At 41.7% G+C, this 12607-nt stretch overlaps 3 protein-coding genes across 3 annotated transcripts; 1 reads left to right on the plus strand and 2 right to left on the minus strand.

Moving 5' to 3' along the window:
- Positions 1 to 220: 220 nt before the first annotated feature.
- Positions 221 to 3150, minus strand: LOC130188533 (zona pellucida sperm-binding protein 3-like). The gene is made up of 11 exons (XM_056406929.1): positions 2779 to 3150; positions 2593 to 2708; positions 2410 to 2513; positions 2167 to 2341; positions 1862 to 1979; positions 1707 to 1789; positions 1485 to 1630; positions 1245 to 1400; positions 1049 to 1156; positions 830 to 969; positions 221 to 244 (listed from the first exon to the last, which is right to left on the minus strand). The coding sequence occupies exons 1-11, from the start codon at positions 3148 to 3150 to the stop codon at positions 221 to 223; spliced, it is 1542 nt and encodes a 513-aa protein (XP_056262904.1).
- Positions 3151 to 4794: 1644 nt separating this feature from the next.
- Positions 4795 to 7593, minus strand: LOC130188876 (zona pellucida sperm-binding protein 3-like). Its single transcript, XM_056407418.1, has 8 exons — positions 7222 to 7593; positions 7036 to 7151; positions 6862 to 6965; positions 6612 to 6786; positions 6307 to 6424; positions 5234 to 5316; positions 5006 to 5151; positions 4795 to 4925 (listed from the first exon to the last, which is right to left on the minus strand). The coding sequence occupies exons 1-8, from the start codon at positions 7591 to 7593 to the stop codon at positions 4795 to 4797; spliced, it is 1245 nt and encodes a 414-aa protein (XP_056263393.1).
- A 2733-nt stretch (positions 7594 to 10326) lies between these two features.
- On the plus strand, positions 10327 to 12607 carry LOC130188953 (zona pellucida sperm-binding protein 3-like). Its single transcript, XM_056407531.1, has 9 exons — positions 10327 to 10692; positions 10763 to 10878; positions 10958 to 11061; positions 11128 to 11302; positions 11474 to 11591; positions 11672 to 11754; positions 11832 to 11977; positions 12275 to 12422; positions 12512 to 12607. Exons 1-8 carry the CDS (start codon positions 10327 to 10329, stop codon positions 12409 to 12411), a joined length of 1245 nt encoding a protein of 414 aa, XP_056263506.1. The 3' UTR covers positions 12412 to 12422; positions 12512 to 12607.

The raw sequence follows: 12607 nt of genomic DNA on the forward strand, positions 1-12607 counted from the left end.
CATCACTGGAAATGTTGCATCTTCCTTGGCCAGTGAACTTGACAGTCGAGTGTTCACTGACCTCTACTGGTCACAGTGGGGAACTGCAGTCATTTAAATGTTAATGCGATCAGAAAAGGTGGCGAGCAGCATTTCAGGGGATCCATGAGAGAAATGGAATATGGTACAATACATTTGTGACCCAACATCTTTAAAATAAATGCATTATTCCAAATAAGTTTTACACTGAAGATGCAATGAGGATCTACAGCAGGGGTGTCAAACTCATTTTCTCCGTGAGCCACATCAGCATCATGGCTGCCCTCAAAGGGCCGGTTGTAACTCTTACAAACACATCAAGTCTTTGCATTTGATAGTTTGAGAAAATATTGTACACCATATTTTTTTATAAGAAATCCATTTACACTGTAAAACACATTGCATTCAAAGCATAACTCTAGGCCAACAACTAGTGAGGAGCTAAGAACATGTGTGACAGATGTGGTCCGGATCAGTGTTCTGAACTGGTTTGGCTGTGGGACCCATCATCCTCAATGAACATTTTTCATTGACTTAATGGAAAGTCCAAAATTGGCACATTAGTGGTTATACAACTCCTTTTGTACTGAGGGTCAAATACAACGTAAACATTTAGAAAGCAGAGGTTCAGCTGGTTGCAAATCTGGAACTTCTTGCTAGATGCCACAATCCTACATACTGGTCCTTTTAGCAATGCAGGAAAACAGCACAAGTAGTCAAATTAAAAGTATATCAATTTAATAGTTTATTATATTTGGGAGTCATTTGTATCTGAAAGGGCATTTTGTGTTGCATTTGACATTTCGGTCACATCCACAGTAAACTGGACAGTTGGGCTGACATCGTCCAGGGTTGACACAACGTCTTCGTCCACAGCCCCTCCTTTTGTGTCCATGTCCACCTCGGGAGACTCCTTTTCTAGAAGGGCTGGGACTTGGACAGCATCTTCATCTGCAAGTAGAAGTCATTTTATATGCCATGACAGTGTCATTTATCCCAAAAAATATAAATATATATTTCAAAATGTTACCTTCTATATCTGTTTCACCATGTTCATCTTGATTCTGCTTAGAATCTAAAGTCTGAACCACCACCTCATCTGGTGTAGATTGTGAACCAAGAAGGAGTCCCTTCTTGTCTAGAACATAATTTATCTTAGATATTTCTTTGCAGAGGACAAAGTGCTTTAACATCATATAGGCCAAAAATAAACAACTTTAACACACCTTTGTCATTTAGTCCACTTCTCCACTGGCTGCCAGACAGTGAAGGTCTGCTGATTTTATTCAGACCAGGAGGAAGCTCTTCCACAGGTATTGGCCCACTGGTCTGCTTGGCTGGCAAGACAATCACCGGACCCACTCGTGCCACCTTTTCCCACACTAAAGAATTAAAAAGTCCAAGACCATGTGTGAAGCATGACATTGCATTTCCCCAATCATACAAGTTCCTATAAGGAACCCAACCTGTATTGGTTCTCTGTCCACTCCAAAACGGTTCAGGTTCTTCTGGCTTCTCAAACCCACGAGGACCAAACTTGCCAGGGCTGCTCAGCTTATCGTGACTTTGACAAGAGCCACATAAATAGTCATTACCATCAGCTGACCTCCATCTGAAAAGCAATGAAATATTCACACCCTCATTTACTCTGCATTTTTCCATGATGCACATTTTGGGATGATCTTTACCTTCCATTTATAAGACTGCACGCCTTATTCAGTGCCTCTGCATCATTTACTGGAACAGCATTCAGGTGACATGTGATGTAGAGCTGAGAGGAAAAAGTAAATGTAGGAAAACAATCTAATGTGATCAAGTATATGCATGTAAAGTAGAGCCTCACTTCTTCTCTGTCCTCATTATGAAATTTAAAGGCATCAATGGTCAAGTGGAGCTTGTCATCCTGTGTCCTGGATAAGAAGTGAGACCAAGAATCTGGAAGCTCAGAGTCAACCAGGCACCTGTGAAGAGAAGGGAGAATTTAGTCTGTTCTTCCAGTAGCGGCTAAATGTCCCTTAAATACCAACATTTATTTTCTAATTTGTAGTCTTCAGACCCAACTGACTGACATCACTTGACCCACCTTCACACGGCGTTCTCTGGAGCCATAAAAGGCTTCACACATGCAGTCATCTTCCAAGTTCTTACCCATTTTCAACAAAGACGTATCTCGGCTCAGAGGATACATCTGGGGAAAGTGTCGCCACACAGCTGCTCACAAACACTCGGAGCCCCGTGTGATGTCCAACTCGGACTGAGGCTTCGATGCCCATGGGCTCGCCGAGGTAAAACACATTAGAGCCTCTTCGATGAAGCCAGTCATCTGAACAAAAATATAAATATAAATAGTGATGAAACTAAATCAAAACATTAGAAAAGATCAAAACCTACTAGTCATAATGCTCAATTCAAAGTCCAAAGTTTTCTCTACAGCTTGTTTAGACATGAAGGGGATCCAGGTGGGCATGAGGGAAGAACTGGATAAACTGTACTTCCTAAGAAACAGAAAAACATTTAAGAAAGAGGTCAGACTGAGTTCAGAGTGCTTTAAAGAGATGAGTCTTAAAGACAAACCTTTCATATTGACATTCAATTGGAATTACAGCCTCATCCATTCGAACCACCCCATCTGGAGAGGCCACAGGAGAGTATACGAGCACGTTTGTGTAGACCAGTGTGTCGTCAGTCATCTGTGGAGAGTAGATTCATTTAAAAAAACGGTATATTGTTAAATAATTTAATTGAAATAAAAAACATTACCCTTTGTTTGGTGCCGCAGTCCACCAGTCCGACAAGGATTCTGTACTCATCTCCTGAAGACGATGTAGCTCTACAGTAGTCATTGAGCTCCACTCCAAGACGTAGTTCATCACCATTGACAGAAGCTCCAACTTCAAACATGTCAGCTTGGATAATAATCTCCAATGAGTCTGGATGGCAGGTCACTCGGACAGTATTCACCTGCTCTTGCTCCTCAGATGGATCCTTTGCTTGCAGAGTGTGTTGGGAGCTCCTTGTGAACTGAGGACGTTGAATTGAAGCATGTTGAGTGTAACCTTTGGGAGGAAAAGCAGAATATGACCTGAAACACAGTCCAACCAGGAGGAGAACAAAAAAACACGAGGTCTTCATAGCACTGAAGAACAGCAAACTGGTTCAGACTGTAAACTGTCTTCCTGCCTGACCCACTAAGCAGCACAATACTCTGAGTTGTGAACATTTCTTACTTTATATTCAGACAATCAGCCTCATCAAAGCAGCCCTGCACACCTGAGTCTAATCATCCACTAATCAGCCTGTAATTGGTTTCACACCTTCTGATCCTTTGTAGTCACTGATTTTAGAGAAAAAAATCAAAGAATACTTGTATCTTCAGGTAGTACACCCCGTGGTGAGGAATGTACCAAACTTTGCAATCGCTGCGACAGAGCTGCTCAGTGGGTATTTCAAGTTACTTTCATGAAGACCTTGTATTTATGAAATTCTTGATTTGGCTTTCACCGTCAAACTCATGCCGTAGTGGTCATCTACCAACTTTGCTGACCCTGTAACTAGTTGCATTAACTGGTGATCCTAACGGAGTTCATTCTTCTCATCACAGCTTCTGATAAATCTGTATTGTACTGCTTGACCAGAAAGGTTGAGATGACCAACTCATTTTGCAGTCTGCCTGCTGCATTTGATCCCTTCTGTGGCAGATTATATAACCGCAATGAAACAAGTGTCCCAAAATAAGTCCAAGTAGTCAGTATACAGAAAATACTCCTCTCTACCTCCATCTGCCTGATGGCTCATGCCTACCAACTATTCATTGAATGCATTTTAACTGTCCTTCTGTACACATGGCATCTATTGCACCTGTCCATCCAGGAGAGGGATCCTCCTCCGTTCCTCTCCTAAAGGACTTCCATTTTTCCCCCCGTGAAAGGCTCTTTTGAGAGTTTTTACTGATCCGATGTGAGGTTCTGGGACAAGGATGTCTGTGTACAGATTGTAAAGCCCTGAGGCAAATGTGTAATATTTGAAAAATGAAGTTAATTTTAGGTTTGGAAACTGGACAGCTGCGAAAAGGTCAACACCAGAGAGCTCAGAAGTGTTTTTAAATCTCAAGTTACCCTTCTGAAGTTTGGATTGTGGCATTTGACTTGACTGAAGACAGTAGAGTCCCAAATTTAAATATTATAGTGGCAAGTATACATCACTGCCTGTTGGCCCAGGAGGAAACGGTAACAATACGACAACTTTAAACCTTTAGAAATATAAAGAATATTACGCTGGTTGCAAATACAGTCCATTTTTATTTGTGCATTGCAGGATAACTGCATCAACAGCAAACTATACATTTAAAAGAAATAGATTAGAGTCATTTGAATCTGAAAAGGCATTTTCTGTTGCAGTTGACATTAGTCACATCCACAGTAAACTGGACAGTCGAGGGTTGACATGGGGTTTTCATCCAGCGGTTCTCCCTTTAATTCCACGTCCACCTCGGGAGATTCCTTTTCTAGAAGGGCAGAGACATTCACACCATCCCCACCTGTAATTGAGTGTCGGTTTTAATTGCCATTTAACATTTGGTTCTGCTTAGAATCTAAAGCCTGAACCGCCACTTTGTTGTGGATTATAAACCAAGAAGAAGTTTCTGCTCAGCTAGAAAAGAAATCAAATAGTTCGCTTTGTGAGCAAAAAAAAGAAAAATGTGCTTAAATAGTCAACATTTGGGCGAACAACTGAATCATGCAACTTCAACTCACCAACTTTGTCATTTATTCCAATTCACTGGCTGCCAAACAGTGAAGGTCTGCTGAATTTATTCAGATGAGGAAGCGCCGCCACAGGTACTGGCCCACTGGTCTGCTTGGCTGGCAAGACAATCATCGGACCGACTCGTGCCGCCTTTTCCCACACTAGAATAAATAGACCAAAACCATGTGAGGCCTTGCATTGTATTTTCCCCAATCATGCACGTTCATATAAGGAACCCAACCTGTATTGGTTCTCTGTCCACTCCAAAACAGTTCAGGTTCTTCTGGCTTCTCAAACCTACGAGGACCAAACTTGCCAGGGCTGCTCGGCTTATCGTGACTTTGACAAGAGCCACATAAAAAGTCATTACCATCAGCTGACCTCCATCTGAAACGCAAATAAAATATTCACACGCACCCTCATTTACTCTGTATTTTTCTATGAGTCACATTTTGGGCTGATCTCTTACCTTCCATTTATAAGACTGCATGCCTTATTTGGTGCCTCTGCATCATTTACTGGTTCAGCATTCAGGTGACATGTGATGTAGAGCTGGGAGAGGAAAAAAGTAATTGTAGGAAAACAATCTAATGTGTGCCTAGCAGCCTTTCCGTGGAGGACGTAGATGACATCTACCTATTCGGAACTATGATTACAGGATTTCTGCTGTTTGGATTTGGCGTTGCCCTGGTTTATCGGAAAATTAAGGAAACGGTGACAGCCGTTAAAAGCCCCCTAAGGCTGCCCGACGAAATTGGATCGATTTGAAAAATGGGAGGAAAGTGGTGGAATAGCAGGTGCGCAAATTGGATGTAGCTGCTGGCAGACCAAACAATCCCAATCTTATCTGCTTGGCTCCTCAACCAGAACGGTGCCTTGGCCAAGGCCGTTACTGGAACAACAACTCCCCTGAAGATCGCTGAAGTGAGAACCTCTCTCATTCCCTTCCCCCTATCCACAGACACCTGTGGTTGTTTTCTCCCAGGACCTTTCAAGGCTATCTCCATGGCAACGACCATCTTGCGGACTGAGAACTCTGTCTGTTGTGGCCTGGGGGAGGACGACATACCAGAACACGCACTTTCAATAATACTGATTGCATTCACTACCCCCCTCCCCCCATCCCACGCCTTCGCCTGCTTTTTACCCCCAGTGGGACCGGACGGGGCTGTGGCTGGCGCTGCTGTGTTGGCGCCGGACCGGCTGGCTGCTTGTCGGTGCTGGTTACCTTCTGCCCCCAATGGATGGGCTTAGATCACCCAGTTGTTGGATTACCTCCCCTCCCCCCTTCCTACTCGTTGCAAGTCATGTCTAAAATGTATGTGCTTATGTGCTCAGGTGTTTTTTTCCTGCTCCCACACTGTACCCCTCTCGGGGCATAGTCGGGGGGTTGGTGTTTTTTCTCGCCTTCTTCCCTCATGTTATGCTGTAATCTTTCATCCACCCTTTCTTGTAATTTCGATGCTTTTGTACCTGTACTCTGGCAAACGACAAATAAATATATCAATCAATCAAGTATATGCATGTAAAGTAAAGCCTCACTTCTTCTCTGTCCTCATTATGAAATTTAAAGGCATCAATGGTCAAGTGGAGCTTGTCATCCTGTGTCCTGGATAAGAAGTGAGACCTAGAACCTGGAAGCTCAGAGTCAACCAAGCACCTGTGAAGAGAAGGGAGAATTTAGTCTGTTCTTCCAGTAGTGGCTAATTGTCCCTTAAATACCAACATTTATTTTCTAATTTGTAGTCTTCAGACCCAACTGACTGACATCACTTGACCCACCTTCACACGGCGTTCTCTGGAGCCATAAAAGGCTTCACACATGCAGTCATCTTCCAAGCGCTTACCCATTTTCAACAAAGACGTATCTCGGCTCAGAGGATACATCTGGGGAAAGTGTCGCCACACAGCTGCTCACAAACACTCGGAGCCCCGTGTGATGTCCAACTCGGACGGAGGCTTCGATGCCGATGGGCTCGCTGAGGTAAAACACATTAGAGCCTCTTCGATGAAGCCAGTCGCCTGAACAAAAAAAAAAAAATATATATATAAATAGTGATGAAAATAAATCAAAACATTAGAAAAGAGGAACCCTACTAGTCATAATGCTCAAGTCAAACTCCAAAGTTTCCTCTGCAGCTTGTTTAGACATGAAGGGGATCCAGGTGGGCATGAGGGAAGAACTGGACAAACTGTACTTCCTAAGAAACAGAAAAGGATTTTTTAATAAAATGTTGACAGTGTTTTCAAAAGATGAGCTTTGAGACAAACCTTTCATATTGACATTCAATTGGAATTACAGCCTCATCCATTCGAACCACCCCATCTGGAGAGGCCACAGGAGAGTATACGAGCACGTTTGTGTAGACCAGTGCGTCTCCAGTCATCTGTGGAGAGTAGTTGCATTTAAAACTAGTATAGTTTGAAATAATTTAATAGAAATAAATGAATCATTACCTTTTGTTTGGTGCCGCATTCCACGAGTTTAACAAGGATTCTGTACTCATCTCCTGAAAATATTGTAGCTCTACAGTTGTCATTGAGCTCCACTCCAAGGCGTAATTCAGCACCATTGACAGGAGCTCCAACTTCAAACATGTCAGCTTGGATAATAATCTCCAATGAGTCTGGATGGCAGGTCACTCGGACAGTATTCACCTGCTCTCGTTCCTCAGATGGATCCTTTGTTTGCAGAGTGTGTTGGGAGCTCCTTGTGAACTGAGGACTTTGAATTGAAGCATGTTGAGTGTAACCTTTGGGAGGAAAAGCAGAATATGACCTGAAACACAGTCCAACCAGGAGGAGAACTGAAAAACATGAGGTCTTCATAGCACTGAAGAACAGCAAACTGGTTCAGACTGTAAACTGTCTTCCTGCCTGACCCACTAAGCAGCACAATACTCTGAGTAGTGAACATGTCTTACTTTATATTCAGACAATCAGCCTCATCAAAGCAGCCCTGCACACCTGAGTCTAATCATCCACTAATCAGCCTGTAATTGGTTTCACATCTTCTAAGACTCTAGAGTAGACCAAGGTCTGATGAAGTTTAGGCGGATTCAACCAGATTTTAATCTGTTAAAACATTTCACATTTATGTGTTGCTTTTATTTTTAGAAATTCAAATGTTACACTAACTAAAAATTGTAAAAACAAAATCAACTCATAAATGCAGTTCAAACATTAAGAAAAAAACATAGAAAATGCCTCTCCATACCATGAAAGAATACATGAAAGAATATTTAAATTAAATGAAGTCACTTTTCTCAAATATTTGCTTCATTGTTTTTTTCTTTGGAAATTACATGAGGTATTACACTAACTAAAAACTGTAAAAACAAAATCACATCAGAAATGCAATTCAAGTCAAGTCAGTTTATTTTATATAGTCCAATATCAGCAGGGCCACAGCATCAGACAGGTCCAATAGACCCAAGCAGAGTTAGTAATGTGCAATAAAGAGATGTGAATTCATCCATAAGGAGAGAGAGAAGAGGAGATAGGTGCTCAGTGTATCCTAAAATGATTCAGCCCTAACTATAAGACTATCGAAAAGGAAAGTCTTAAGCAGGGTTGCCAGGTCTGTGTGACAAAACCAGCCCAATGGCCAATAAAACCAGCCCAAAAACCAGCCCAATATCAGAACTCAAAATATGCCCGTGCCAAACCATATACACTGCTTTTAAAGTCCAACAGCATTGCTATCATTGCCAAATGTATATTAATATCTACAAAGTAACACCAAATGTTTAGTATGCCAGCATTAAAAGCAGTATTCCCAAAACAGTTATTTCACCTAGGTCCTAAAATGGCCTTGTGTAATTAGATACAGTATATTATCATAAATAAAATGTGTGTATGTGCTGATCTAGAGTCAGTTTGGTAGGATTTGGGTATAAATAAATTATTTCATTTAAAATATGGATTTTTATTTAAAGATATTCATGTAATTTGCATGAAAAATAGGTCTACCTGAACCAGCGGACAAAAAATTCAACCCGCGGCAACACTTCAAAAGTAGCCCAATTCCGCGGGAAAACCGCGGACCTGGCAACACTGGTCTTAAGTCTACTCTGAAATGAGGTGACTGTGTCTGCCTCCTGGACTGAAGGTGGAAGCTGGTTCCATAGAAGAGGAGCTTGATAACTGAAGGCTCTGGCTCCAATCCTACTTTTTAAGTCTCTAGAAACCACAAGTAGCCCTGCATTTAGTGAGTGCAACTCTCTAGTGGGGCAATATGGTACTACAGGCTCATTAAGATATTATGGTGCATCACCAATCAAGGCACATTTTAAATGTGATTTTTGCTTTTACAGGGAGCCAGTGCATTGACGCTAATACAGGAGTAATGTGATCTATTTTCTTAGTTTGTGTGAGTACACATGCTGCAGAGTTCAAACATTAATAAATAAATATAGAAAATGCCTCTACATAATTTACATGAAAGAACATTTCACACATAGTTGCTCTATTGCTTTTTTCTTTTGTGTTACAGTAACTAAAAACGATTAAAATGTAATACCGAAATGCAGTTCAAACATTAAGAACAAAATGTAGAAAGTGCTTTTCTATAATTTACATGAACTAATATGTACATTAAATAAAGTTGAGGAGATGAATGAATCGATGACACATGAAATATTCTATTTGACAGAGAGGAATTATTGAAATGCTGACACAACCATTGCAACAACACCTAAATAAATAGGCCTGTTTGGGGACGGCTGTAGCTCAGTGGGGTAAGAGGGTCGTCCTGCAACCCCAAGGTTGTCGGTTCGATCCCGGCTCTCCCCATTAGTTGCAAGTCGAAGTGTCCTTGAGCAAGGCACTGAACCCACAGTTGCTTCCCGGGTGCATCACTGCAGCCCACTGCTCCTTAATAACTAAGGATGGGTTAAATGCAGAGAACTAATTTCCCCTTGGGGATTAATAAAGTATATATCTTATCTGTTTGACAAAATTGTGCAAAACTTTAAATTTACAATACGACGGCCAAGTACAAACTACATAAACATACGAGATCAGACAGAAAAACTAACATAGTTTATGATAATAAGGCAGCTCCTGGAGTAACTGGTTAGACAACTGGATCTTGTCAAAAAATGAAATGCACAGGATTGCTGGATATTGTTTTCTGATATATATCTTTTAAAAAGAGACTTTTGGTTTAAATACTCTTTATGTAAATTATATGGAGGCATTTTCTACGTTTTTTCTTAATGCTTGAACTGCATTTCTTCAATTTTCTTTTTACAGTTTTTAGTTAGTGTAACACATTATTGATTGACAAAGAAAAAAAAGAAAATATATGTGAAATGTTTTACAGAATCAAATATGGTTGAATCCCCTTCAACTTCATCAGACCGTGCTGTCTAAGAAGGTGTGAAACCGATTACAGGCTGATTAGTGGATGATTAGACTCAGGTGTGCAGGGCTGCTTTGATGAGGCTGATTGTCTGAATATAAAGTAAGACATGTTCACTACTCAGAGTATTGTGCTGCTTAGTGGGTCAGGCAGGAAGACAGTTTACAGTCTGAACCAGTTTGCTGTTCTTCAGTGCTATGAAGACCTCGTGTTTTTTGGTTCTCCTCCTGATTGGACTGTGTTTCAGGTCATATTCTGCTTTTCCTGGCCAAGGTTACACTCAACATGCTCAAAGTCCTCAGTTCACAAGGAGCTCCCAACACGCTCTGCAAGCAAAGGATCCATCTGAGGAACAAGAGCAGGTGAATACTGTCCGAGTGACCTGCCATCCAGACTCATTGGAGATTATTATCCAAGCTGACATGTTTGAAGTTGGAGCTCCTGTCAATGGTGCTGAATTACGCCTTGGAGTGGAGCTCAATGACTACTGTAGAGCTACAATATTTTCAGAAGATGAGTACAGAATCCTTGTTGGACTGGTGGACTGCGGCACCAAACAAAGGGTAATGTTTTTTATTTCAATTAAATTATTTGACAATATACCGTTTTTAAAAATGCATCTACTCTCCACAGATGACTGAAGACACACTGGTCTACACAAACGTGCTCGTATACTCTCCTGTGGCCTCTCCAGATGGGGTGGTTCGAATGGATGAGGCTGTAATTCCAATTGAATGTCAATATGAAAGGTTTGTCTTTAAGACTCATCTCTTGAAAGCACTCTGAACTTAGTCTGACCTCTTTCTTAAATGTTTTTCTGTTTCTTAGGAAGTACAGTTTGTCCAGTTCTTCCCTCATGCCCACCTGGATCCCCTTCATGTCTAAACAAGCTGTAGAGGAAACTTTGGAGTTTGACTTGAGCATTATGACGAGTAGGTTTCAATCTTTTTAAAGTTTTGATTTATTTGCCATCACTATTTGTATATATTTTTGTTCAGATGACTGGCTTCATCGAAGAGGCTCTAACGTGTTTTACCTCGGCGAGCCCATCTCCATCGAAGCCTCAGTCCGAGTTGGACATCACACGGGGCTCCGAGTGTTTGTGAGCAGCTGTGTGGCGACACTTTCCCCAGATGTATCCTCTGAGCCCAGATACGTCTTTGTTGAAAATGGGTAAGCGTTTGGAAGATTACTGCATGTGTGAAGCCTTTTATGGCTCCAGAGCCCCATGGTAGTCTATGTTGGTTAAATCTGAAGACTATTATTTAGAAAAGAAATGTTGGTATTTATGGGACATTTAGCCACTTCTGGAAGAACGGACTAAATTCTCCCTTCTCTTCACAGGTGCTTGGTTGACTCTGAGCTTCCAGGTTCTAGGTCTCACTTCTTATCCAGGACATACGATGACAAGCTCCACTTGACCATTGATGCCTTTAAATTTCATAATGAGGAGAGGGAAGAAGTGAGGCTCTACTTTAATGTGATCAAGTCATTATTACACATGTAGATTGTGTTCCTACATTTACTTTTTTCCTCACACAGCTCTACATCACATGTCACCTGAATGCTGTACTCGTAAATGATGCAGAGGCACCAAATAAGGCATGCAGTCTTGTAAATGGAAGGTAAGTGATCAGCCCGACATGTGACTCGTAGAAAAATGCAGAGTAAATGAGGGTGTGAATATTTAATTGCTTTTCAGATGGAGGTCGGCTGATGGTAATGACTATTTATGTGGCTCTTGTCAAAGTCACGATAAGCTGAGCAGCCCTGGCAAGTTTGGTCCTCGGCGGTTTGAGAAGCCAGAAGAACCTGAACCGTTTTGGAGTGGACAGAGAACCAAGACAGGTTGGGTTCCTTCAAGATTCAAGATGTTTTATTTGTCACATACACACACAGGGTGTGCAGTGAAATGAAAGTGGCAATGCTCAGCAGGAATGTGCAAGGGCAACAAGTACACACTATTTACAATAAAAAACAACACAATATTTACAGTAAGTGTGCGTGTGTGTGCCTAAGAGGGGCAGTTGTGTGGGTCTATGTGGGGGTCCTGGTGAGGTGTAGAAATGTGTATGATAGGGGGAGGAGGAGGGAGAAAATGTAATGTCATGCTTCACACATGGTTTTTGACTTGTAATTCTTTAGTGTGGGAAAAGGCGGCACGAGTGGCTCCTCTGATTGTCTTGCCAGCCAAGCAGACCAGTGGGCCAGTACCTGTGGCGGAGCTTCCTTCTGGTCTGAATAAAATCAGCAGACCTTCACTGTTTGGCAAAAGGAATTAATGACAAAGTTGGTGAGTTAACTTTGTTTGGCCCATATGTTAAAAATAGTCAAGCACTCAAGACAGATATTCTGGAAAAAACAACTGGATTTCTATTTCAGCTGAGGAGAGACTGCTTCTTGGTTCATAATCGACACAAATGGAGAACCGCTGGATGAAGACCGCATGTCAACCCTCGACTGTTCAGTTTACTGTGA

This window comes from Pseudoliparis swirei, chromosome 23 (genome assembly GCF_029220125.1).
Source record: "Pseudoliparis swirei isolate HS2019 ecotype Mariana Trench chromosome 23, NWPU_hadal_v1, whole genome shotgun sequence".
NCBI lineage: Eukaryota > Metazoa > Chordata > Actinopteri > Perciformes > Liparidae > Pseudoliparis > Pseudoliparis swirei.